General features: G+C 49.7%; 1 protein-coding gene across 1 annotated transcript in view; it reads right to left on the bottom strand.

The window, feature by feature from the left end:
• The window catches only part of LOC145360079 (uncharacterized), a 115,405-nt gene that overhangs the window by 44,901 nt on the left and 43,445 nt on the right, over positions 1-27,059 (bottom strand). The window contains exon 3 of the mRNA XM_080215029.1: positions 11,677-11,720. Within this exon, the coding sequence (XP_080071155.1) occupies positions 11,677-11,720 (44 nt within the window). The remainder of the gene's footprint in view (positions 1-11,676; positions 11,721-27,059) is intronic.

Here is a 27,059-nt window from a genome sequence, read left to right as displayed (position 1 = left end):
CCTCCCCCATCATCACCCCTCCCCATCATCACCCCTCCCTCATCATCACCCCTCCCCCATCATCATCTGTCCTCCATCATTACCCCCTCCCCCATCATCACCCCTCCCCATCATCACCCCTCCCCCATCATCACCCCTCCCCCATCATCACCCTTCCCCCATCATCACCCCTCCCCCATCATCACCCCTCCCCCATCATCATTCCTCCCGCATCATCATCTGTCCCCCATCATTACCCCCTCCCCCATCATCACCCCTCCCCATCATCACCCCATCCCCATCATTACCCCTCCCCCATCATCACCCCTCCCCCATCATCACCCTTCCCCCATCATCACCCCTCCCCCATCATCATTCCTCCCGCATCATCATCTGTCCCCCATCATTACCCCCTCCCCCATCATCACCCCTCCCCATCATCACCCCTCCCACATCATCATTCCTCCCGCATCATCATCTGTCCCCCCATCATTACCCCCTCCCCCATCATCACCCCTCCCCATCATCACCCCATCCCCATCATCACCCCTCCCCCATCATCACCCCTCCCCATCATCACCCCATCCCCATCATTACCCCTCCACCATCATCACCCTTCCCCCATCATCACCCCTCCCCCATCATCACCCCTCCCCATCATCACCCCTCCCCCATCATCACCTCACCACATCATCACCCCTCCCCCATCATCACCTCACCACATCATCACCCCTCCCCCATCATCACCCCTCCCCATCATCACCCCTCCCCCATCATCACCCCTCCCCCATCATCACCCCTCCCCCATCATCACCTCACCACATCATCACCTCACCACATCATCACCCCTCCCCCATCATCACCCCTCCCCATCATCACCCCTCCCCCATCATCACCCCTCCCCCATCATCACCCCTCCCCCATCAGCACCCCTCCCCCATCATCACCTCACCACATCATCACCCCTCCCCCATCATCACCCCTCCCCCACCATCACCCCTCCCTCATCATCACCCCTCCCCCATCATCACCTCACCACATCATCACCCCTCCCCCATCATCACCCCTCCCCATCATCACCCCTCCCCCATCATCACCCCTCCCCCATCATCACCCCTCCCCACCATCACCCCTCCCGCATCATCACCCCTCCCCCGTCATCACCTCACAACATCATCATCCCTCCCCCGTCATCATCCCTCCCCCGTCATCACCCCTCCCCCGTCATCACCCCTCCCCCATCATCACGCCTCCCCCCGTCATCACCCCTGCCCCATCATCACCTCACCCCTCCTCCATCATCACCCCTCCTCCATCATCACCCCTCTCCCATCATCACCCCTCTCCCACAATCACCTGTACCCTATCATCACCCCTCTCCCATCATTATCCCTCCCCCATCATTACCCTCCCCCACAATCTCCCCTCCCCCATCATCACCCCTCCCCCATCATCACCTCACCACATCATCACCCCTCGCCCATCATTACCCCTCCCCCACCATTACACCTCCCCCATCATCACCCCTCCCCCATCATTACCCCTCCCCCACAATCACCCCTCCCTCATCATCATCCCTCCCCCATCATCACCCCTGCCCCATCATCACACCTCCCCCATCATCATCCCTCCCCCATCATCATTCCTCCTCCATCATCACCCCTGCCCCATCATCACCCCCTCCACATCATCATCCCCTCCACATCATCACCCCTCCCCCATCATCTGAACTGGAAAGGCACAAATGTTCTCGCTGGTAGTTTTGCTAGAGTGTTTCAGTAGGGTTTAAACTAATAAGGAAGAGGCTGGCTAGGGTGAACGTTGGTCCTTTAGAGGATGACAAAGGGGACCTAGTGGTAGGGGATGGGGATATGGCTAAGGTATTGAATAACTTTTTTGTTTCTGTCTTCACGGAGGACGACGTGAATAATTTGCCGGGTGTTAGCGATGGAAAGGTGGTAGGACTGGAGGGTCTTAATGACATTACTGTCACTAGAGAGGCGGTGCTCGACAGACTGGAGGGGCTGATTGTGGACAAGTCCCCAGGACCAGATGGATTGCATCCGAGGGTGCTGAAAGAAATGGCAGAGGTGATAGTGGATGCCTTGGTGGTTATTTTCCAGACGTCGCTGGATTCCGGGGAAGTGCCGGAAGATTGGAAAACGGCTAATGTTACGCCGTTGTTTAAGAAGGGTGCCAGGCAAAAGGTGGGGAATTATAGGCCGGTTAGTTTAACGTCTGTGATAGGTAAAATGTTAGAATCCGTCATTAAGGAGGAAATTGCGAGGCATCTTGAAGGGAATTGCTTGATAGAACAGACGCAGCACGGTTTCATTAAAGGGAAGTCGTGTCTGACAAATTTACTGGAGTTCTATGAGGATGTGTCTAGGGCGGTGGATAGAGGAGAGCCGGTGGATGTGGTCTTTCTAGATTTTCAGAAGGCGTTTGACAAAGTACCTCACAAGAGGTTATTGCAGAAGGTCGAGGGACATGGAGTTGGGGGTAGGGTGTTAGCGTGGATAGAGGATTGGTTGTCAAATAGGAGGCAGAGAGTGGGGGTCAACGGGTGCTATTCGGATTGGCGGACGGTGACTAGTGGGGTGCCCCAGGGGTCGGTGCTGGGGCCTCAGCTATTTACCATTTATATAGATGATCTGGAGGAGGGAACCGAGTGTAGGGTGTCGAAATTTGCTGATGACACCAAGATTGGGGGAAAGGCAAATTGTGCGGAGGGTGTGGAGAGTCTACAGAAGGATCTAGATAGGCTGGGCGAATGGGCCAGGAAATGGCAAATGGAATTTAATGTTGGCAAGTGTGAGGTGGTCCACTTTGGTAGGAAGAATGATAGGAAGGACTATTACTTACGTGGAGAAAAACTGCAGCAGGCGACGGTGCAGAGGGACCTCGGGGTCTTTGTGCACGAGTCGCAAAAACCCAGCTTGCAGGTGCAGCAGGTGGTCAGGAAGGCGAATGGGATGCTGGCCTTCATAGCGAGGGGGATTGAATATAAAAGTAGGGAGGTCTTGCTGCAGCTGTATAGGGCATTGGTGAGGCCGCAGCTGGAGTACTGTGTGCAGTTTTGGGCGCCGCACCTGCGCAAAGATATTTTGGCCTTGGAGGGAGTGCAGAGGAGGTTTACTAGGCTGATACCGGAGTTGAGGGGGTTGAGCTATGAGGAGAGGCTGAATAAACTAGGCTTGTACTCGTTAGAGTTTAGAAGAATGAGGGGAGATCTCATTGAGACGTATAAGATGATGAATGGGATGGATAGGATAGAGGTGGAGAGACTCTTCCCGCTCAGAAAGGACAGCAGGACTAGGGGGCACAGCCTCAAGATAAAGGGGGGGCGGGTTAGAACGGAGTTGAGGAGGAACTTCTTCACTCAAAGGGTGGTGAATCTCTGGAATTCTCTGCCCGTTGAAGTGGTGGAGGCTGCCTCGCTAAATATTTTTAAGAAGCGGGTTGATGGGTTTTTGATAAGAGAGGGGATTAAGGGTTATGGGGAGAGGGCGGGAAAGTGGAACTGAGACACAACAGATCAGCCATGATCTTATTGAATGGCGGGGCAGGCTCGAAGGGCTAGATGGCCTACTCCTGCTCCTATTTCTTATGTTCTTAATGTGGCAGCGGGGTGGGGATCAAAACAGTAGGTCAGTAAGCGCAGAGGCTGAGGATGAGCTTGGGGCCAGGGCAAGGCTAGCTAAGAAGAAGAGCATTCTGGAGGAGGACCTAAGTGGGCCTGGAGGTCTGGAGTGCATCTGCTATGCGAGGAGCGTAACAAGTAAGACAGACGAACTTAGGGCCTTAATGCTTACGTGGAATTTGGATGTGGTTGTGGTAACGGAGACTTGGTTAAAAGAAGGACAGGACTGGCAGCTGAATATTCCACGGTATAAGTTTTTAGGCGAGACATGGGAGGGGCTAGAAGAGGTAGGGGAGTAGCAATATTAGTTAGGGAGCATATTACAGCGGTGCAGAGGGTGGACAATTTAGAAAGGTCATGTAATGAGTCACTGTGGGTGGACTCAGAAAGAGGAAGGATGCAGTCACTATGCTGGTGGTATACCACAGGCCTCCCAACAGCCCACAGGGTGTGGAGGAATGGATATGTAAGGAGATTCTGGATAGGTGCAGAAAAAATAGGGTTATTGTAGTGGGGGACTTTAATTTCCTTGATATAGACTGGAAAGTGCTTACGACGGCAGTCTGGATGGGGAGGAATTTGTAAAATGCGTACTGGAAGATTCATAAGAACATAAGAAATAGGAGCAGGAGTAGGCCATCTAGCCCCTCGAGCCTGCCCCGCCATTCAATAAGGTCATGGCTGACCTGAAGTGGCTCAGTTCCACTTTCCCACCCTCTCCCCATAACCCTTAATTCCGTTGCCTACCAAAATCTATCTACCCATGTCTTAAAAATATTTAGCGAGGCAGCCTCCACTACTTCAACGGGCAGAGAATTCCAGAGATTCACCACCCTTTGAGTGAAGAAGTTCCTCCTCAACTCTGTTCTAAACTGCACCCCCCCTTATCTTGAGGCTGTGCCCTCTAGTCCTGCTATCCTTTCTGAGCGGGAAGAACCTCTCAACCTCTACCCTATCCATCCCCTTCATCATCTTATACGTCTCAATAAGATCCCCCCTCATCCTTCTAAACTCCAACGAGTACAAGCCCAGTCTACTCAGCTTCTCTTCATAGCTCAACCCCTTCAACTCCGGTATCAGCCTAATGAACCTCCTCTGCACTCCCTTCAAGGCCAAAATATCCTTGCGTAAGTGCGGCGACCAAAACTGCACACAGTACTCCAGCTGCGGCCTCACCAGTGCCCTATACAGCTGCAGCAAGACCTCCCTACTTTTATATTCAATCCCCCTCGCTATGAAGGCCAGCATCCCATTCGCCTTCCTGACCACCTGCTGCACCTGCAAGCTGGGTTTTTGCGACTCATGCACAAGGACCCCCAGGTCCCTCTGCACCATAGCATGCTGCAGCTTTTCGCCCTTTAAATAATAGTCCCTTCTACTATTATTCCTGCCAAAGTGGATAACCTCACACTTGCTAACATTGTATTCCAACTGCCAGGTCTTCGCCCACTCGCTCAGCCTATCTAGATCCCTCTGCAGACTTTCTACACCCTCCGCACAATTTGCTTTTCCACTTATCTTTGTGTCATCAGCAAATTTTGACACCCTACACTTAGGTCCCTCCTCCAGATCATCTATATAAATGGTAAATAGCTGAGGCCCCAGCACCGATCCCTGGGGCACTCCACTAGTCACCATCCGCCAATCCGAATAGCACCCATTGACACCTACTCTCTGCCTCCTATTAGACAGCCAATCCTCTATCCACACTAACACCTTACCCCCAACTCCATGCCCCCTAACCTTCTGTAGCAACCTTTTGTGCAACCTTTTATTCTTTGGAACAATATGTAGATAGCCCTACTAGAGAGGGAGCTATACTGGACCTAGTACTGGGAAATGAGCCCGGTCAGGTCATCAAAGTTTCAGTAGGGGAACATGTGGCAAATAGTGATCACAATTCTGTTAACTTTAGGATAGTACTGGACAAGGATGAGTGTTGTCCTATGGGTAGGGTGCTGAATTGGGGCAAGGCTAACAAGAGCTGGATTATGCAGGAATTGGTGGCTGTTGATTGGGAGTGGCTGTTCGAGGGTAAGTCCACGTCTGGCGTATGGGAGTCTTTTAAGGAATAGTTGATAAGACTGCAGGACAGGCACGTGCCTGTAAAAAGGAAGGATAGGAAAGGTAGGATTCGAGAGCCATGCATAACCAGGGATATTGAGGGTCTGATCAAAAAAAGAGAGAAGTATGTTAGATCCAGGCAACTAAAAACAGACGGAGCCCTAGAGGAATACAGAGAAAGTAGGAAAGAACTCAAATGGGGAGTTAGAAGGGCAAAAAGGGGTCATGAAATGTTCTTGGCAGACAGGGTTAAGGAGAATTCTAAGCCATTTTATTCATACGTTAGGAACAAAAGAGTTGTCAGGGAAAGAATCGGACCTCTCAGTGACAAAGGAGGAGAATTATGCTTAGAGCCCAAGGAGGTTGGGGAGATCCTAAATGAATACTTTGCATCAGCATTCACAAAGGAGAGGGACATGTTGTCTGGGAGTGCCTCAGAAGGATCTGTTGACCCGTTGGAGAAAATCTCCATTACAAGGGAGGAAGTGTTAGGTTTTTTAGGGAACATTTTAGGAAATAGGAGGCAGAGAGTGGGGGTCAATGGGTGCTATTCGGATTGGTGGTTGGTGACTAGTGGGGTGCCCCAGGGGTCGGTGCTGGGGCCTCAGCTATTTACCATTTATATAGATGATCTGGAGGAGGGAACCGAGTGTAGGGTGTCGAAATTTGCTGATGACACCAAGATTGGGGGAAAGGCAAATTGTGTGGAGGGTGTGGAGAGTCTGCAGAAGGATCTAGATAGGCTGGGCGAATGGGCCAGGAAATGGCAAATGGAATTTAATGTTGGCAAGTGTGAGGTGGTCCACTTTGGTAGGAAGAATGGTAGGAAGGACTATTACTTACGGGGCGAAAAACTGCAGCAGGCGACGGTGCAGAGGGACCTCGGGGTCCTTGTGCATGAGTCGCAAAAACCCAGCTTGCAGGTGCAGCAGGTGGTCAGGAAGGCGAATGGGATGCTGGCCTTCATAGCGAGGGGGATTGAATATAAAAGTAGGGAGGTCTTGCTGCAGCTGTATAGGGCATTGGTGAGGCCGCAGCTGGAGTACTGTGTGCAGTTTTGGGCGCCGCACCTGCGCAAGGATATTTTGGCCCTGGAGGGAGTGCAGAGGAGGTTTACTAGGCTGATACCGGAGTTGAGGGGATTGAGCTATGAGGAGAGGCTGAATAAACTAGGCTTGTACTCGTTAGAGTTTAGAAGAATGAGGGGAGATCTCATTGAGACGTATAAGATGATGAATGGGATGGATAGGATAGAGGTGGAGAGACTCTTCTCGCTCAAAAAAGACAGTAGGACTAGAGGGCACAGCCTCAAGATAAAGGGAAGGCGGTTTAGAACGGAGTTGAGGAGGAACTTCTTCACTCAAAGGGTGGTGAATCTCTGGAATTCTCTGCCCGTTGAAGTGGTGGAGGCTGCCTCGCTAAATATTTTTAAGAAGCGGGTTGATGGGTTCTTGATAAGAGAGGGGATTAAGGGTTATGGGGAGAGGGCGGGAAAGTGGAACTGAGCCACAACAGATCAGCCATGATCTTATTGAATGGCGGGGCAGGCTCGAAGGGCTAGATGGCCTACTCCTGCTCCTATTTCTTATGTTTCTTATGTTCTTATTAAGATAGACAATCCCCAGGGCCTCATGGCATCTATCCTAGACTGCTCAGGGAGACAAGAGAGGAAATTGCTGGGCCTCTGACAAAGGTCTTTGTCTCTTCACTGGACACAGGTGAGGTCCCTGAGGATTGGAGGATAGCAAATGTGGTCTCGTTATTTAAGAAGGGTAGCAAGGATAACCCGGGTAATTATAGGCTGGTGAGTTTGACGTCTGTGATGGGGAACTTGTTGGAGAAGATTCTTAGAGATAGGATGTATGCACGTTTAGAACGGAATAATCTCATTAGTGATAGGCAGCATGGTTTTGTAAGAGGGATGTCATGCCTCACAAATTTGGTGCAGTTTTTTGAGGAGGTGACAAAAACAATTGACGAGGGTAGAGCCGTGGATGTCGTCTATATGGATTTTAGTAAAGCGTTTGACAAGGTCCCTCATGGCAGACTGGTACAAACGGTTAAATCTCATGGAATAAAAGGAGAGGTGGCTAGATGTGTGGAGAACTGGCTGAGCCACAGGAGACAGAGAGTAGTAGTGGAAGGGTCTTTTTCCGGTTGGAGGTCTGTGACCAGTGGTGTTCCGCAGGGCTCTGTACTGGAACCTCTAATATTTGTGATATATATAAATGATTTGGAAGAAGGTGTAACTGGTGTGATCAGTAAGTTTGCGGATGACACAAAGATAACTGGACTTGCGGATAGCGATGAATATTGTCAGAGAATACAGCAGGATATAGATAGGCTGGAAAGTTGGGTGGAGAAATGACAGATGGAATTTAATCCAGATAAATGCGAAGTGAGGCATTTTGGTAGATCTAATGTAGGGGGGAACTATACAATAAATGGCAGAACCATCAAAAGTATAGACACACAGAGGGACCTGGGTGTGCAAGTCCTTGAAGGTGGCATCACAGGTGGAGAAGGTGGTGAAGAAGCCATATGGCATGCTTGCCTTTATAGGACAAGGTATAGAGTATAAAAACTGGAGTCTGATGTTACAGCTGTATAGAACGTTGGTTAGGCCACATTTGGAGTACTGTGTCCAGTTCTGGTCACCGCACTACCAGAAGGACGTGGAGGCTTTGGAGCGAGTGCAGAGAAGGTTTACCAGGATGTTGCCTGGTATGGAGGGTCTTAGCTATGAGGAGAGATTGGGTAAACTGGGGTTGTTCTCCCTGGAAAGACAGAGAATGAGGGGAGACCTAATAGAGGTGTATAAAATTATGAGGGGTATGGATAGGGTGAACAGTGGGAAGCTTTTTCCCAGGTCGGAGGTGACGATCACGAGGGGTCACAGGTTCAAGGTGAGAGGGGCGAGGTTTAACTCAGATGTCAGAGGGATGTATTTTACACAGAGGGTGGTGGGGGCCTGGAATGCACTGCCAAACTGAGTGGTGGAGGTGGACACGCTGGGATCGTTTAAGACTTATCTGGATAGTCACATGAGTGACTGGGATGGAGGGATACAGAAGAATGGTCTAGTTGGACCAATGAGCAGTGCAGGCTTGGAGGGCCGAAGGGCCTGTTTCCTGTGCTGTACTGTTCTTTGTTCTTCTTTGTTCATCACCCTCTCCCCATCACCTCCCCTTCCCTATCATCACCCCTCCCCCATCATCATCCCTCCCCATCATCATCCCTCCTTTTTCCCATCTATATCCTCTCCCCATTCCCCCATCATCTCCGCCACCTCCACCTACTCCTCCCGCCTCTCATCATCACTTCCTCCCCCTCATCATCATTCCCTCTTCCTCCCCTCTTCCTCCCCTACCTTCCTCATCACCCATCTCCTTCCTCCATCATCAGCACCGCCCATTCCCCCATCATCCCTTCCCCTCATCCCATCCCCTCATCATCCTCTCCTCCTCCCTTTTTCCTCATCCTCCTCCCCTCATCATTGTCCCTGCCCCCTCATCATCATCGCCCCCCCGTTCTCTCATCATCATCATCCCCCCTTCCCTCATCACCATCTCCCCCCAGTTCCCTCATCACCATCGCCCCCGCCTTCCCTCAGCATCGCCCCCTTCCCTCATCGGCGTTGCCCCCTCCTTCCCTCATCACCATTGCCCCCTTGTTCCCTCCTCACCATCAACCCCCTTCCCTCATCACCATTGCCCCCCTCCTTCCCTCATCACCATTTCCCCCTCATTCCCTCATCACCATCGCCCTCCCTTCCCTCATCACCATCGCCCCCTCCTTCCGTCATCACCATTGCCCCCCTTTCCTCATCACCATCGCCCCCTTCCCTCATCGCCGTTGCCCCCCCCTTCCTCATCACCATCACCCCCCCCTTCCCTCATCACCATCGCCCCCCCCTTCCCTCATCACCATCGCCCCCTCCTTCCCTCATCACCATCGCCCCCTCCTTCCCTCATCACCATCGCCCCCCCCTTCCCTCATCACCATCATCCCCTCCTTCCCTCATCACCATCGCCCCCTCCTTCCCTCATCACCATCGCCCCCCCCTTCCCTCATCACCATTGCCCCTCCTTCCCTCATCACCATCATCCCCCCCTTCCCTCATCACCATTGCCCCTCCTTCCGTCATCACCATTGCCCCCCTTCCCTCATCACCATCATCCCCTCCTTCCGTCATCACCATTGCCCCCCTTCCCTCATCACCATCATCCCCTCCTTCCGTCATCACCATTGCCCCCCTTCCCTCATCACCATCATCCCCTCCTTCCGTCATCACCATCGCCCCCTCCTTCCCTCATCACCATTGCCCCCCCTTCCCTCATCACCATCGCCCCCCCCTTCCTCATCACCATTGCCCCCCCCTTCCCTCATCACCATCATCCCCTCCTTCCGTCATCACCATCGCCCCCTCCTTCCGTCATCACCATCGCCCCCCCCTTCCCTCATCACCATCGCCCCCTCCTTCCCTCATCACCATCATCCCCTCCTTCCGTCATCACCATCGCCCCCTCCTTCCCTCATCACCATCGCCCCCCCCTTCCCTCATCACCATCGCCCCCTCCTTCCCTCATCACCATCATCCCCTCCTTCCGTCATCACCATCGCCCCCTCCTTCCGTCATCACCATCGCCCCCCCCTTCCCTCATCACCATCATCCCCTCCTTCCGTCATCACCATCGCCCCCCCCTTCCCTCATCACCATCATCCCCTCCTTCCGTCATCACCATCGCCCCCTCCTTCCGTCATCACCATCGCCCCCCCCTTCCCTCATCACCATCGCCCCCTCCTTCCGTCATCACCATCGCCCCCCCTTCCCTCATCACCATCGCCCCCTCCTTCCGTCATCACCATCATCCCCTCCTTCCCTCATCACCATCGCCCCCCCTTCCCTCATCACCATCGCCCCCCCTTCCCTCATCACCATCGCCCCCTCCTTCCGTCATCACCATCGCCCCCTCCTTCCGTCATCACCATCGCCCCCCTTTCCTCATCACCATCGCCCCCTCCTTCCGTCATCACCATCGCCCCCCCCTTCCTCATCACCATCGCCCCCCCTTCCCTCATCACCATCATCCCCTCCTTCCCTCATCACCATCGCCCCCTCCTTCCGTCATCACCATCGCCCCCCCCTTCCCTCATCACCATCGCCCCCCCTTCCCTCATCACCATCGCCCCCTCCTTCCGTCATCACCATTGCCCCCCTTCCCTCATCACCATCGCCCCCTCCTTCCGTCATCACCATCATCCCCTCCTTCCCTGATCACCATCGCCCCCCCCTTCCCTCATCACCATTGCCCCCCCTTCCCTCATCACCATCGCCCCCTCCTTCCGTCATCACCATCATCCCCTCCTTCCCTCATCACCATTGCCCCCCCTTCCCTCATCACCATTGCCCCTCCTTCCCTCATCACCATTGCCCCCCCTTCCCTCATCACCATCGCCCCCCCCTTCCCTCATCACTATTGCACCCCCCTTCCCTCATCACCATTGCACCCCCCTTCCCTCATCACCATCGCCCCCTCCTTCCCTCATCACCATTGCCCCCCTTCCCTCATCACCATTGCCCCCCCTTCCCTCATCACCATCGCCCCCCCCTTCCCTCATCACCATTGCCCCCCCTTCCCTCATCACCATCGCCCCCTCCTTCCCTCATCACCATTGCCCCCCCTTCCCTCATCACCATTGCCCCCCCTTCCCTCATCACCATCGCCCCCCCCTTCCCTCATCACCATCGCCCCCTCCTTCCCTCATCATCCTTTCTCCCTCCTCCCCACAGTACATGGTGCATCAGTTATGGAGAGAAACCTCAGACGGTCGATAACCACAGTATCTGAGTTCAAATATCCTCTTCCCTACACAAAATTCTACCAGCATTCCAAATCCTGATGCTTGTTTATCAAGGAATGGTTGTCAGTGATACTGCTGACCATAGAGAAGCCACCGCATAGCCAGTGTGTAAATCTGAACTTTACCTCAACTTTGCTCCTACTCTTCAACCTTCGCTCCTCCGTTCCAGCTGGAAAGTAAACAAAACATTTTAACATAGAACATAGAACTCTACAGCACAAACAGGCCCTTCGGCCCACGAGTTGCACCGATCACATACCTACCAAGCCATTGAACTATCTGTAACTCCCAATGCCATTAGATCCCATATACTCATCCAGGAGTCTTTGAAAAGACCCCAGCGAGTTCGCCTCCACCACCACCGATGGCAGCCAATTCCACTCACTCACCACCCTCTGAGTGAAAAACTTACCCCTAACGTCTCCTCTGTACTTGCTTCCCAGCACCTTAAATCTGTGTCCTCTCGTAGCAACCATTTCAGCCCTGGGAAATAGCCTCTGAGAATCCACCCTATCTATTCCTCTCAACATTTTATAAACCTCTATCAGGTCGCCTCTCAACCTTCGTCTCTCCAGGGAGAAGAGACCTAGCTCCCTCAACCTATCCTCATAAGGCATGCCTCCCAATCCAGGCAACATCCTTGTAAATCTCCTCTGCAAGCTCCCAATAGTTTCCACATCCATCCTGTAGTGGGACGACCAGAACTGCGCACAGTACTCCAAGTGGGGTCTGACCAGGGTCCTATAAAGTTGCAGCATTACTTCCCAACTCCTAAACTCAATCCCTCGATTAATGAACGCCAGTACACCATACGCCTTCTTGACCACATCCTCCACCTGCAAGGCCAATTTAAGAGTCCTACGGACCCGGACCCCAAGATCCTTCTGCTCTTCAACCCAGCTAAGACTCCTACCCTTGATATTGTACTCCTGCATCCCGTTGGTCCTGCTAAAATGGACCACTACACATTTATCTGTGTTGAAGTCCATCTGCCTCTTCTCCGCCCAGTCTTGCATCCTATCTATGCAACTTCCGACATTCCTCCAGACTATCCACAACACCATCAACCTTCGTATCGCCAATATATTATAGAGCCAATGGTCTCTCGTTTAGAATCAGCAAGAATCTGCCTTTGAAATTAACACACACAATGAATATCGGCGAGGGGGAATTAGCTGCAGTACACTGATATTGAACCCAGTGAGGAGACATTGCTGAATCTGCTTCTCGCACTGAGATGGGTCAAATGGATCAAGTGTCAGTCGGGGAACATTTAGAAAACAGGGATTAAAGTATCACAAGGTTCAGGTTGGTTACGGAAAAAGATCAGTAAAAATTTAAAGTCCAATTCTTCAAATGGTCAAACTTTTATTTAGTTATTCATCCAAGGATGGGCAAAGATTTTCTGCCCATCCTTAACTGTCTCAGAATAATAGAAGGTTTACAACATAGAACAAAGAACAAAGAACAAAGAAAATTACAGCACAGGAACAGGCCCTTCGGCCCTCCAAGTCTGAACTGACCATGCTGCCGGACTGAACTAAAACCCCCTACCCTTCCAGGGACCATATCCCTCTATTCCAATCCTATTTGTGTACTTCTCAAGACGCCCCTTAAAAGTCACTACGATATCTGCTTCCACTACCTCCCCTGGCAACAAGATCCAGGCACCCACTACTCTGTGTAAAAAATCTGCCTCGTACATCTCCTTTAACCCTTAATCCCCTCACTTACTGTTTTTGATAAGTGAGGGGATTAAGGGTTATGGGGAGAGGGCTGGAATGTGGAACTGAGCCACGACAGATCAGCCATGATCTTACTGAATGGCGGGGCAGGCTCGAAGGGCTAGATGGCCTAATCCTGCTCCTATTTCTTATGTTCTTATGTTCTTAAAACGAGGCCACTTCACCCATTGTGTCTGTGCTGGGTGGAAAACCGAACCACCCAGACTAATCCCACTTGCAGCATTTGCTCTGTATCCCTGTCAGTTATTGCATTAAGGTGCCTTTCCAAACATCTTTTAAATGAGTTGAGGGTTTTTGTCTCCACTAGCCTTTCAGTGAATTCCAGACCTCCACAACCTGATGGGTGAAAAATATTTGCCTTACCTCCACACTGCGAGGGTTTAAATTAGTGTGGCGAGGGCAGTGGGAACCGGAACTGCAAGTCAGCAAGTGAAAGGACTGAGAAAGAAAGTGAGACTGAGATAAACACAGAACAGAGTAAGAGCCGGCAGAAGGAGGCCGCGGGACTCCGACTGAGATAGACACAGCGCAGAGTAAGAGCTAGAAGAGGGAGGCCGCGGGACTCAGACTGAGACAGACACAGTGCAGAGTAAGAGCTAGAAGAGGGAGGCCGCGGGACTCAGACTGAGATAGACACAGTGCAGAGTGAGAGCCGGCAGAGGGAGGCTGCGGGGCTCAGACTGAGATAGACACAGTGCAGAGTAAGAGCCGGCAGAGGGAGGCTGTAGGACTCAGACTGAGATAGACACAGTGCAGAGTAAGAGCCGGCAGAGGGAGGCTGCGGGACTCAGACTGAGATAGACACAGTGCAGAGTGAGAGCCGGCAGAGGGAGGCTGCGGGACTCAGACTGAGATAGACACAGTGCAGAGTAAGAGCCGGCAGAGGGAGGCTGCGGGGCTCAGACTGAGATAGACACAGTGCAGAGTGAGAGCCGGCAGAGGGAGGCTGCGGGGCTCAGACTGAGATAGACACAGTGCAGAGTAAGAGCCGGCAGAGGGAGGCTGCGGGACTCAGACTGAGATAGACACAGCGCAGAGTAAGAGCCAGCAGGGGGAGGCTGCGGGACTCAGACTGAGATAGACACAGTGCAGAGTAAGAGCCGGCAGAGGGAGGCTGCGGGGCTCAGACTGAGATAGACACAGCGCAGAGTGAGAGCCGGCAGAGGGAGGCTGCGGGGCTCAGACTGAGATAGACACAGCGCAGAGTAAGAGCCAGCAGAGGGAGGCTGCGGGGCTCAGACTGAGATAGACACAGCGCAGAGTAAGAGCCAGCAGAGGGAGGCTGCAAGGCTCAGTGGGATTGTAGAGCTGGAGTGCATTTACTTCAATGCATTTTCAACAAATGTTTCTCTGGAGCTCTACACAATAACATTCCGATGAGACAGGGAGTTTTTGGTAGGTTACGGGAACCGTGGCACACAAAGGTTGTAATGAACCTAGCCAGAAAGAAAAGGCGTACAGAAGGTTCAGAGAGCTAGGAGATGTGAAGGATCCAGAGGAGTATACAGGTTGTAGGAAGGAGCTTAAAAAGGAAATTAGGAGAGCCAGAGGGGTCATGAGAAGGCCTTGGCGGGTAAGATTAAGGAGAACCCCAAGGCATTCTCCAAATGTGTGAAGAGCTAAAGGATGAGAAGTGAAGGGATTGGACCTCTAAAAGGTGAAGGGGGAAAGGCCTGTGTGGAACCGGTAGAAATGGCAGAGGTGCTTAATGAGTACTTTGCCTTGGTATTCATGGTGGAAAATGATCTGGGAGGTTGTACTGCAGGTTGCAGCTGACTGAAAAGATTGAGTATGTGGGCGTTAAGAAAGACCGTGTGTTGGAACTTTTAAGTAGCATCACGATAGATAAGTCGCCGGGTCCAGATTACTGTGGGAGGTGAAGGAAGAGATTGCAGAGCTCCTGGCGAAGATCTTTGCATCGTCGATGGAGATGGGAGAGGTTCCGGAGGTTTGGAGGATTGCGGATGTGGTTCCTATTTTCAAGAAAGGGAACAGGAATAGCCCGGGAAATTACCAACCAGTGAGTCTAACCTCAGTGGTTGATAAGCTGATGGAGAGGATCCTGAGGGACAGGATTTATGAGCATTTAGAGAAGTTTAGTATGATCAGAAATAGTCAGCATGGCTTTGTCAAGGGCAGGTTGTGCCTTACGAGCCTAGTTGAGTTCTTTGAAAATGTGACTGAACACATTGACGAAGTAAGAGCGGTGGATGTGGTTTATATGGACTTCAGCAAGACATGTGATAAGGTCCCCCACGCAAGACTTCTTGAGAAAGTAAGAGGGCATGGGATCCAAGGGGCTGTTGCCTTGTGGATCCAGAACTGGCTTGCCTGAAAAAGGCAGAGTGATTGTGGATGGGTCTTTTTCTGCATGGAGGTCGGTCACCAGTGGAGTGCCCCAGGGATCTGTTCTAGGACCTTTGCTGTTTGTCATTTTCATAAATGACCTGGGTGAGGAAGTGGAGGGATGGGTTAGTAAGTTCGCCGACGATACGAAGGTTGGTGGTGTTGTGCACAGTCTGGAGGAGGGATGTCAAAAGTTGCAGCGAGACATAGATAGGATGCAAGACTGGGCGGAGAAGTGGCAGATGGACTTCAACGCGGATAAATGTGTCGTGGTCCATTTTGGCAGGTCCAATGGGGTGAAGGAGTACAATATCAAGGGTAGGAGTCTTAGCAGAGTAGAGGATCAGAAGGACCTTGGGGTCCGGGTCCATAGAACTCTTAAATCAGCCTTGCAGGTCGAGGATGTGGTCAAGAAGGCATATGGTGTACTAGCCTTCATTTATCAAGGGATTGAGTTTAGGAGTCGGGAGGTAATGCTACAACTTTATAAGATACTTGTCAGACCCCACTTGGAGTACTGTGCTCAGTTCTGGTCGCCTCACTACAAGAAAGATGTGGAAGCTATTGAAAGAGTACAGAGGAGATTTACAAGAATGTTACCTGGATTGGGAGGCATGCCTTATGAAGATAGGTTGAGGGAGCTAGGTCTCTTCTCCCTGGAGAGATGAAGGTTGAGAGGCGACCTGATAGAGGTTTATAAAATGTTGACAGGAATAGATAGGGTGGATTCTTGAAGGCTATTTCCCAGGGCTGAAATGGTCACTACGAGAGGACACAGGTTTAAGGTGCTGGGGAGAAGGTACAGAGGACATGTTAGGGGTAAGTTTTTCACTCAGAGGGTGGTGAGTGAGTGGAATCGGCTGCCGTCGGTGGTGGTGGAGGCAAACTCGGTGGAGTCTTTTCAGAGACTTCTGGATGAGTATATGGGATTTACTGGGATTAAGAGTTACAAATAGTTCTATGGCCTGGTAGGTAGGAATATGATCGGTGCAACTTGTGGGCTGAAGGGCCTATTTGTGCTGTAGTGTTCTATGTTCTAAATATTTAGATGAGCACTTGAAGCACCATGTACACAAGGCTACACCAAGTACTGAGAAATGGGATTCGAATAGATAGGTGCCTGATGGTCGGCACAGACACAATGGACTGAAGGACCTACTGACTCTAATATAGTTGGTATTTTCCAAGTATCCTTTATTGCATCCTTTATCATTTACTCTCGCATTTTCCTTGCTACTGCTATTAGGTGAACCAGTCTATAATTTCCTGTTTTCTCCCTCCCTCCTTTATTAAATGGGGAGGTGATATTTGTCACCCTCCAATTTGCTAAGACTGTTCCAGTCTTTGCTAAGACTGAATTGACAGAATTTTGGAAGATGGCAACCAATTTTCCCATGGCCAGCTCCTGACTCTGGGATGTCATCATCAGGCCTTGTGGATTCATCAGCTTTCAGTCCCATTAATTTTAATAATGCCAATTTCCTTCAATACCTCCTCCTCACTGAGCCCTTGGTTGCTCAGCATTTCTGGGAAGTCTTTTGTGTCTTCCTCCATGAAGACAAAACTAAAGTCGTTGATCTCTATGGCTCTATGATTATTTGCTCTCCCAATTCCGTCTTCTTTGTTGCAAATTCTCCTGTTTTGTTTTCACCAATCTTTTTCTTTTTAATTACTTAAAGAAGCTTCTCGTGAAGCTTACATCACGCAGAGAGTGGGGGGAGTGTGGAATGAACTGCTGGATAAAGTGGTCAATGTGGGGTCACTTTTAACATTTAAGAAAAACTTGGACAGGTACATGGATGAGAGGGGTGTGGAGGGACATGGTCCAGGTGTAGGTCAGTGGGACTAGGCAGAAAAATGGTTTGGCACAGACAAGAAGGACAAGAAGAGCTGTAAATTTTCTATGGTTCTATGGTTTCTAAGAACATAAGAACATAAGAAATAGGAGCAGGAGTAGGCCATCTAGCCCTTCGAGCCTGCCCCGCCATTCAATAAGATCATGGCTGATCTGTCTTGGGTCAGTTCCACATTCCCGCCCTCTCCCCATAACCCTTAATCCCCTCTCTTATCAAAAACCCATCAACCCGCGTCTTAAAAATATTTAGCGAGGCAGCCTCCACCACTTCAACGGGCAGAGAATTCCAGAGATTCACCACCCTTTGAGTGAAGAAGTTCCTCCTCAGCACCGTTCTAAACCGCCTCCCCTTTATCTTGAGGCTGTGTCCCCTAGTCCTACTGTCCTTTCTGAGCGGGAAGAGTCTCTCCACCTCTATCCTATCTATCCCATTCATCATCTTATATGTCTCAATGAGATCTCCCCTCATTCTTCTAAACTCTAACGAGTACAAGCCCAGTTTATTCAGCCTCTCCTCACAGCTCAAACCCCTCAACTCCGGTATCAGCCTAGTAAACCTCCTCTGCACTCCCTCCAAGGCTAAAATATCCTTGCATAAGTGTGGTGACCAAAACTGCACACAGTACTCCAGCTGCGGCCTCACCAATGCCCTATACAGCTGCAGCAAGACCTCCCTACTTTTATATTCAATCCCCCTCGCTATGAAGGCCAGCATCCCATTCGCCTTCCTGACCACCTGCTGCACCTGCAAGCTGGGTTTTTGCGACTCGTGCACAAGGACCCTGAGGTCCCTCTGCACCATCGCCTGCTGCAGTTTTTCGCCACGTAAGTAATAATCCTTCCTACCATTATTCCGACCAAAGTGGACCACCTCACACTTGCCAACATTAAATTCCATTCGCCAGTTCCTGGCCCATTCGCCCAGCCTATCTAGATCCTTCTGCAGACTCTCCACACCCTCCGCACAATTTGCCGTTCCACCAATCTTGGTGTCATCCGCAAATTTCGACACCATACACTCGGTTCCCTCCTCCAGATCATCTATATAAATGGTAAATAGCTGAGGCCCCAGCACCGACCTCTGGGGCACTCCACTAGTCACCAACCGCCAATCCGAATAGCACCCATTAACCTCCACACTCTGCCTCCTATTTGACAACCAATCCTGTATCCACGCTAACACCCTACCCCCAACTCTGTGCCCCCTTACCTTCTGCAATAACCTCTTGTGAGGTACCTTGTCAAACGCCTTCTGAAAATCAAGAAAGGCCACATCCACCAGCTCTCCTCTATCCACCGCCCTAGACACATCCTCATAGAACTCCAATAAATTTGTCAGACACAACTTCCCCTTAACGAAACCGTGCTGCATCTGCTCTATCAAGCAATTCCCCTCAAGATGCCTCGCTATTTCCTCCTTGATGACGGATTCTAACATTTTACCTACAACAGACGTTAAACTAACCGGCCTATAATTCCCTGCCCTTTGCCTGGCACTCTTCTTAAACAATGGCGTAACATTAGCCGCTTTCCAATCTTCCAGCACTTCCCCGGAATCCAGCAATGTTTGGAAAATAACCACCAAGGCATCCACTATCACCTCCGCCATTTCTTTCAGAACCCTCGGATGCATTCCATCCGGTCCTGGGGATTTGTCCACAATCAGTCCCTCCAGTTTGTCGAGCACCGCCTCTCTAGTAACAGTAATGTCATTGAGACCCTCCAGTCCTACCACCTTTCCATCGCTAACACCCGGCAAATTATTCACGTCCTCCTCCGTGAAGACCGAAACAAAAAAGTTATTCAAGACCTCAGCCATTTCCCCATGCCCTACCACTAAGTCCCCCCTCTCATCCTCTAAGGGTCCAATGTTCACCCTAGCCAGCCTCTTCCTTTTTATATATTTATAAAAACTCTTGCTATCCTTTTTTATATTAAGCACTAGCCCTGCTTCATAGTTTCTCCTACCCTTTTTTATCAAAGCTTTTACAGTTTATTTTCATGTTATTTGCAAGTTTACTCTCATACTTTATTTCTCTCCCCCTGAATCCATCTCTTTATCCTCTGCTGAATATTGAACATCTCTCAATTTTCAGGCTTGCTATTTCTTATAGAAAATTCACAGGAGTCTCCTTTGGATCTAACATTATCCTTGACTGCCACTGTCCCAATTTGAAACTTTAACTCCTGTTTTATCTTTTGTTCATTTTCTTAATTATGAATCAGTCCTTGCATCTCTAAATGCCTGTAGATCCTGTCTCTCGAAATACCTTCCAACAATTTACCCACCACAGATGTGAGACTCACTGGCCTGTAGTTCCCAGGCTTTTCCCTGCAGCCCTTTTTAAACAAAGGCACAACATTTGCCACTCTCCAATCTTCAGGCACCTCACCTGTGACTATCGATGATTCAAGTATCTCGGCTAGGGGACCCGCAATTTCCTCACTCGCCTCCCACAATGTCCTGGGATACACTTCATCAGGTCCCAGGGATTTATCTACCTTGATGCACTTTAAGGCTTCCAGCACCTCCTTCTCTGTAATATGTACACTCCTCAAAACATCAGTATTTATTTCCCAAGTTCCCTAACATCCGTGCTTTTCTCAACAGTAAATATGATGAGAAATATTCATTTAGGATCTCACTCAGCTCCTGTGGATCCATACATAGATTACCTTGTTGATCCTTAACAGGCCCTACAGTCTCCCTTGTTACTCTTTTGCTCTTTAAAAAGCATTTGGACAGGTACATGGATGGAAAAGGTTTAGGGGGATTTGGGCCAAATGCAGGCAAATGGGACTTGCTCAGTGCAGGAAACTTAGTCGGCCAGGACCAGTTGGGCCGAAGGTCAGCATGGATGAGTGAAGCTGAAGGGCCTGTTCTGAACTGTATATCTTCATAGAACATAGAACATTACAGCGCAGTACAGGCCCTTCGGCCCTCAATGTTGCACCGACCAGTGGAACCAATCTAATGACCCTCTAACCTAAACTATTCCAATGTTATCCATATGCCTGTCCACTGACCATTTGAACGCCCTTAAAGTTGGCGAGTCCACAACTGTTGCAGGCAGGGCATTCCACGCACTTACTACCCTCTGAGTAAAGAACCTACCTCTGACATCCGTCCTATAATTACCACCCCTTAATTTAAAGCTATGTCCCCTCGTGTTAGCCATCACCATCTGAGGAAAAAGGCTCTCACTGTCCACCCTATCTAACCCTCTGATCATCTTGAATGCCTCAATTAGGTCACCTCGTAACCTTCTTCTTTCTAATGAAAATAACCTCAAGTCCCTCAGCCTTTCCTCATAAGACCTTCCCACCATACCAGGCAACATCCTGGTAAACCTCCTCTGCACCCTTTCCAAAGCCTCCACATCTTTCTTATAATGCGGCGACCAGAACTGTACACAATACTCCAAGTGCGGCCGCACCAGAGTTTTGTACAGTTGTAACATGACCTCACAGCTCCGAAATTCAATCCCTCTACCAATAAAAGCTAACACACCGTACGCCTTCTTAACAACCTTATCAACCTGGGTGCCAACATTCAGGGATCTGTGCACATGTACCCCGAGATCTCTCTGCTCGTCAACACTACTAAGAGTCCTTCCATTAGCCCTACATTCTGTACTCCTGTTACTCTTACCAAAGTGAATCATCTCACATTTTTCCGTATTAAACTCTATCTGCCACCTCTCGGCCCAGCTCTGCAGCTTATCTATGTCCCTCTGCAAATTGTAACATCCATCCTCACTGTCTACAACTGGACAGAGTGGATAGTCAGATACTTTTTCCTAGGGTAGAAAAGTCAAGTACTGAGGGACATAGGTTTAAGGTGCGGGGGGAAAAGTTTAGAGGAGATGTGCGAGGCAAGTTTTTTACACAGAGGGTGGTGAACGTCTGGAATGCACTGCCTGGGGAGGCAATGGGAGCAAGGATGACAGCGGTATTTAAGGGGCAACTAGACAAATACATGAACAGGATAGGGATGGAAGGATACGGACTCCGTAAGTGCAAACGGTTTAGTTTAGGTCGGCATCATGATCAGCATCATGAGGGCTGAAGGGCCTGATCCTGTGCTGTACCTTTCTTTGGCCAATAAAGTTCTCACAATCACACTTGAAATGATGACTGTGAATATTGAAGTCGTTAAAATCCTCTATTACGGCCCTATTGTTTTGGTATTTCTCAGAGAAGGTTACTGCCAGGAAGAGGCGAAAGAAGCAGGTGGGGGGACAATCCCCTGGGGCTATTCCCCTCTAAAATAGGTTTTCGGTCCTGGAGGCTACAGTTGAGGAGGAATCAACTGGGGATAGCCAAAGGGAGCAGGCTGCTGGGGGTGAGCCTATTGTAAAAGCTCAGGTGGTTAGGGGATGTAAAAGATTGGGCCTCGTGATTGGGGACTCCACCGTTAAAGGGACAGATAAGAGAGTTGGAAGTAAAGGTAGGGACTCAGGGCTGGTGTGTTGCCTACCAGGGGCTGGGGTCCGGGATGTATCGGAAAGGGTATTCAGAACTCTTAGGGGAGAGGGAGAACAACCCCAAGTTATAGTTCATGTGGGGACACATGACATAGGGAGGTTAAGGGAAGAGGATATTAAGCAGAGATTTATGGAGTTGGGGTGGAAGCTAAAGGCCAAGTCTGATAGAGTGGTTATCTCCGGACTCTTGCCTGTGCCACGGGATAGTTTAGAGCGGAACAGAGAGAGGGAAAGTTTGAACTCGTGGCTGAGGGGTTGGTGCAGGAGGGAGGGGTTCAGGTACTTGAGCAATTGGGGCTCATTCTGGGGAAGGTGGGACCTCTATATGAGGGATGGTCTGCACCTGAATCAGAGGGGGACCAATATCCTGGGGGGTAAATTTGCTAAGGCTATCCAGTTAGGTTTAAACTGATTCGGAGGGGGGGTGGGATCCTGAGTAATGGGGTTGAAAGTGAGGGGGACATAGATGGGGACTGCAATGCACAGCATCGCAGGGGTGGGGTGGAGCAGGGTTTGAAATGCGTATACTTTAATGCATAAGAACATAAGAAATAGGAGCAGGAGTAGGCCATCTAGCCCTTCGAGCCTGCCCCGCCATTCAATAAGATCATGGCTGATCTGTTGTGGCTCAGTTCCACTTTCCCGCCCTCTCCCCATAACCCTTAATCCCCTCGCTTATCAAAAACCCATCAACCCGCTTCTTAAAAATATTTAGCGAGGCAGCCTCCACCACTTCAACGGGCAGAGAATTCCAGAGATTCACCACCCTTTGAGTGAAGAAGTTCCTCCTCAACTCCGTTCTAAACCGCCCCCCCTTTATCTTGAGGCTGTGCCCCCTAGTCCTACTGTCTTTTTTGAGCGGGAAGAGTCTCTCCACCTCTATCCTATCCATCCCATTCATCATCTTATACGTCTCAATGAGATCTCCCCTCATTCTTCTAAACTCTAACGAGTACAAGCCTAGTTTATTCAGCCTCTCCTCATAGCTCAATCCCCTCAACTCCGGTATCAGCCTAATGCGAGGAGTATTCGCAATAAAGTGGATGAGCTTGCAGCGTGGATCAGTACCTGGGACTTTGATGTTGTGGCCATTTCAGAGACATGGATAGAGCAGGGGCAGGAATGGTTGCTGCAGGTCCCGGGGTTCAAATGTTTTAGTCGGAGTAGAGAAGGAGGTGGGGGGGGGAGGGGTAGCTTTATTGGTCAGGGATTGTATCACAGTGTCAGAGAGGAAGTTTGATGAGGACTTGTCTGTTGAGGTAGTATGGGCGGAGATTAGAAATAGGAGAGGAGAGGTCACCCTGTTGGGAGTCTTTTATAGACCTCCTAAAAGTTCTAGAGAGGTTGAAGAAAGGATTGCAGAGACGATCCTGGTTAGGAGTGAAAGTAATAGGGTAATTGTCATGGGGGATTTTAACTTTACTAATATTGATTGGAATTGTTATAGCTCTAGCTCGTTAGAGGGGTCAGTTTTTGTACAAAGCGAGCAGGAGGGTTTTTTGACTCAGTATGTAGATAGGCCAACTAGAGGTGAGGCTATATTGGATTTGGTGCTGGGAAATGAGCCAGACCAGGTGCTAGACTTGGAAGTTGGTGTGCATTTTGGTGATAGTGACCACAATTCGGTTACGTTCACCTTAGTGATGGAAAGGGATAGGAATGAACCTCGGGCTAGTGGTTTTAGCTGGGGGAAGGGTAATTATGAGGCTATTAGGAGAGAATTAGGAAGCATAGGTTGGACTAGGAGATTACAGGGACTGGGAACGTCTGAAATGTGGAGTTTTTTCAAGGAGCAGCTACTGCGAGTCCGTGATAGGTATGTCCCTGTCAGGCAAGGAGGAATTGGTAGGGCTAGGGAACCGTGGTGCACCAAAAAAGTTTTTTCGTTGGTTAAGAGGAAAAAGGAGGCTTATGTTCGGATGAGACGTGAGGGCTCGGGTAGTGCACTAGAAAACTTTAGATTGGCTAGGAGGGAGTTGAAGAGTGAGCTAAGAAGAGCTAAAAGAGGACATGAGAAGACTTTGACTGATAGGATTAAGGAGAATCCTAAGGCGTTCTATAGGTATGTTAAGAACAGAAGGTTGGTTAGGGCAAGATTAGGGCCAGTTATAGACAGCAGAGGGAAGTTATGTGTGGAACCAGAGGAGATTGGAGAGGCATTGAACCAATATTTCTCTTCGGTGTTCACGCAAGGGGACATGGATATAGCTGAGGAGGACACTGGATTGCAGGGGAGTAGAATTGACAGTGTTACAGTTGATAAGGAGGATGTGCTAGATATTCTGGAGGGTCTGAAAATAGATAAGTCCCCTGGTCCGGATGGGATTTACCCCAGGATTCTCTGGGAGGCAAGAGAAGTGATTGCAGAGCCTCTGGCTCTGATCTTCAGGTCGTCGTTGGCCTCTGGTATAGTACCAGATGATTGGAGGTTAGCGAATGTTGTCCCATTGTTTAAGAAGGGGAACAGAGACTTCCCCGGGAATTATAGACCGGTGAGTCTCACTTCTGTTGTGGGCAAGGTTTTAGAAAAAATTATTCGGGATAGGATTTATAGTTATTTGGAGAGTAAAGAATTGATTGGAGATAGTCAGCATGGTTTTGTGGCGGGTAGGTCGTGCCTTACTAACCTTATTGAGTTTTTTGAGAAAGTGACCAAAGAGGTGGATGGGGGTAAGGCAGTGGACGTGGTGTATATGGATATTAGTAGGGCGTTTGATAAGGTTCACCATGGTAGGCTTCTGCAGAAAATGCAGATGTATGGGATTGGGGGTGATCTAGGGAATTGGATCAGGAATTGGCTAGCGGATAGGAGACAGAGGGTGGTGGTTGATGGTAAATATTCATCATGGAGTTCGGTTTCGAGTGGTGTGCCTCAGGGATCTGTTTTGGGGCCACTGCTGTTTGTAATTTTTATTAATGATCTGGATGAGGGTATAGTTGGGTGGATTAGTAAGTTTGCTGATGACACCAAAGTCGGAGGTGTGGTAGATAGTGATGAAGGGTGTCATAGTTTGCAGGGTGACTTAGACAGGTTGCAGAGCTGGGCCGAGAGGTGGCGGATGGAGTTTAATGCGGAGAAGTGTGAGGTAATTCACTTTGGTAGGAATAACAGATGTGTCGAGTATAGGGCTAACGGGAGGACTTTGAATAGTGTGGATGAGCAGAGGGATCTAGGTGTATGTGTACATAGATCCCTGAAAGTTGGGAGTCAAGTAGATAAGGTTGTTAAGAAGGCATACGGTGTCTTGGCGTTTATTGGTAGGGGGATTGAATTTAGGAGTCGCAGCGTCATGTTGCAACTGTACACAACTCTGGTGCGGCCGCACTTGGAGTACTGTGTGCAGTTCTGGTCCCCACATTACAGGAAGGATGTGGAGGCTTTGGAGAGGGTGCAGAGGAGGTTTACCAGGATGTTGCCTGGTATGGAGGGGAGATCCTATGAGGACAGGCTGAGGGATTTGGGGTTGTTTTCGCTGGAAAGAAGGCGGCTAAGAGGGGATCTTATTGAAACATATAAGATGATTAGAGGTTTAGATAGGGTGGATAGTAATAGCCTTTTTCCTCTGATGGAGAAATCTAGCACGAGGGGGCATAGCTTTAAATTAAGGGGGGGTAGTTATAGGACGGATGTCAGGGGTAGGTTCTTTACCCAGAGGGTGGTGAGGGATTGGAATGCCCTGCCTGCTGCAGTTGTAAATGCGCCTAGTTTGGGGGCGTTTAAGAGATCCGTGGATAGGTTTATGGACGAGAAGGGATTGGTTTAGGTTAGTGGGTCATTGTTTTGTAACTGGTCGGCGCAACATCGTGGGCCGAAGGGCCTGTTCTGCGCTGTAATGTTCTATGTTCTATGTTCTATTCTACATACTTTGTTGTTCAATCTGCCTCTGACTGTTTGAGAGTCTATAGTCACTCCCATTAATGTGACTGAACCTATTTCTATTCCGAAGGTCTCTCCATATGGTCTCAATTGATGACCCTTCTAACCTATCATCCCTCCTCACAGCTGCAATTGCTTCTCTAACCAAAATTACAACTCTGCCCTTTTTACCCCCAGCCCGAATCTCATCTGAAAATACGTTACAGCAATATTAAACTGCCATTCTGGTCTCTCTTTTACAAACACGGAGCAGCAGTAGGCCATTCAGCCCTCAAACTTGCTCTGCCATTCAATAAGATCATAGCTGATCAGATAATAACTTCAAATCTGCATCCTGCCTAGTCCCAATCATTTATCATCCTTTGACTTACCAATAAACTCTGTATCACAGTATTCGGCAGCCTCTCCCTATTTAAATAATAAGCTACTTTTCTTTTCCTGCCAACATGGACCAGCTCATATTTTCCAATATGTTACACATTCTATCAGATTTCTGCCCAATCACTTCACCTATCCATATCCACAGAAACATAGGAAATAGGATCTGGAGAAGACTATCTGGCCCTTGGAGCCTGCTCCACTATTCATCATGATCATGGCTGGTCATCCAACCTGATCCCACCTTCCCCTAATATCCTTCGATCGCCTTCGCCCCAAGTGCTAGATCTAATTGCTTTTTGAAAACATTCAATGTTTTGGCCTCAACTACTTTCTGTGGTAGGGAATTCCACAGGTTGACCACTCTCTGGGTGAAGAAATTTCTCCTCATCTCCACCTATCACTGAAACTCAGGTGGAGAAGGTAGTTGAGAAAGATACAAAAGTGTCCAGAGGAGCAATTTTTTCACACAGAGGGTGGTGAGTGTCTGGAACAAGCTGCCAGAGGCAGTAGTAGAGGCGGGTACAATTTTGTCTTTTATAAAGCATTTAGACAGTTACGTGGATAAGATGGGTATAGAGGGATATGGGCTAAATGTGGGCAATTGGGACTAGCTTAGGGGTTTAAAACAAACGGTGGCATGGACAAGGGCTGAAGGGCCTGTTTCCATACTGTAAACCTCTATGACTCTATGAATCTTAGTCTGTGCTTTGTGTGTTTATTTTCAAAGCAGTGATTCATTGGGTAACATATCAACACCAGGGGTGGGGGGGAGTTCCAAACTGTAATTTTGGATTTTGACTATAAACGGTGGACCGAT

This window comes from Carcharhinus amblyrhynchos, chromosome 2 (assembly GCF_965287045.1).
Source record: "Carcharhinus amblyrhynchos chromosome 2, sCarAmb.v2.hapA, whole genome shotgun sequence".
Classification (NCBI taxonomy): Eukaryota; Metazoa; Chordata; class Chondrichthyes; order Carcharhiniformes; family Carcharhinidae; genus Carcharhinus; species Carcharhinus amblyrhynchos.
This window is presented reverse-complemented; position numbering and strand designations above follow the sequence as displayed.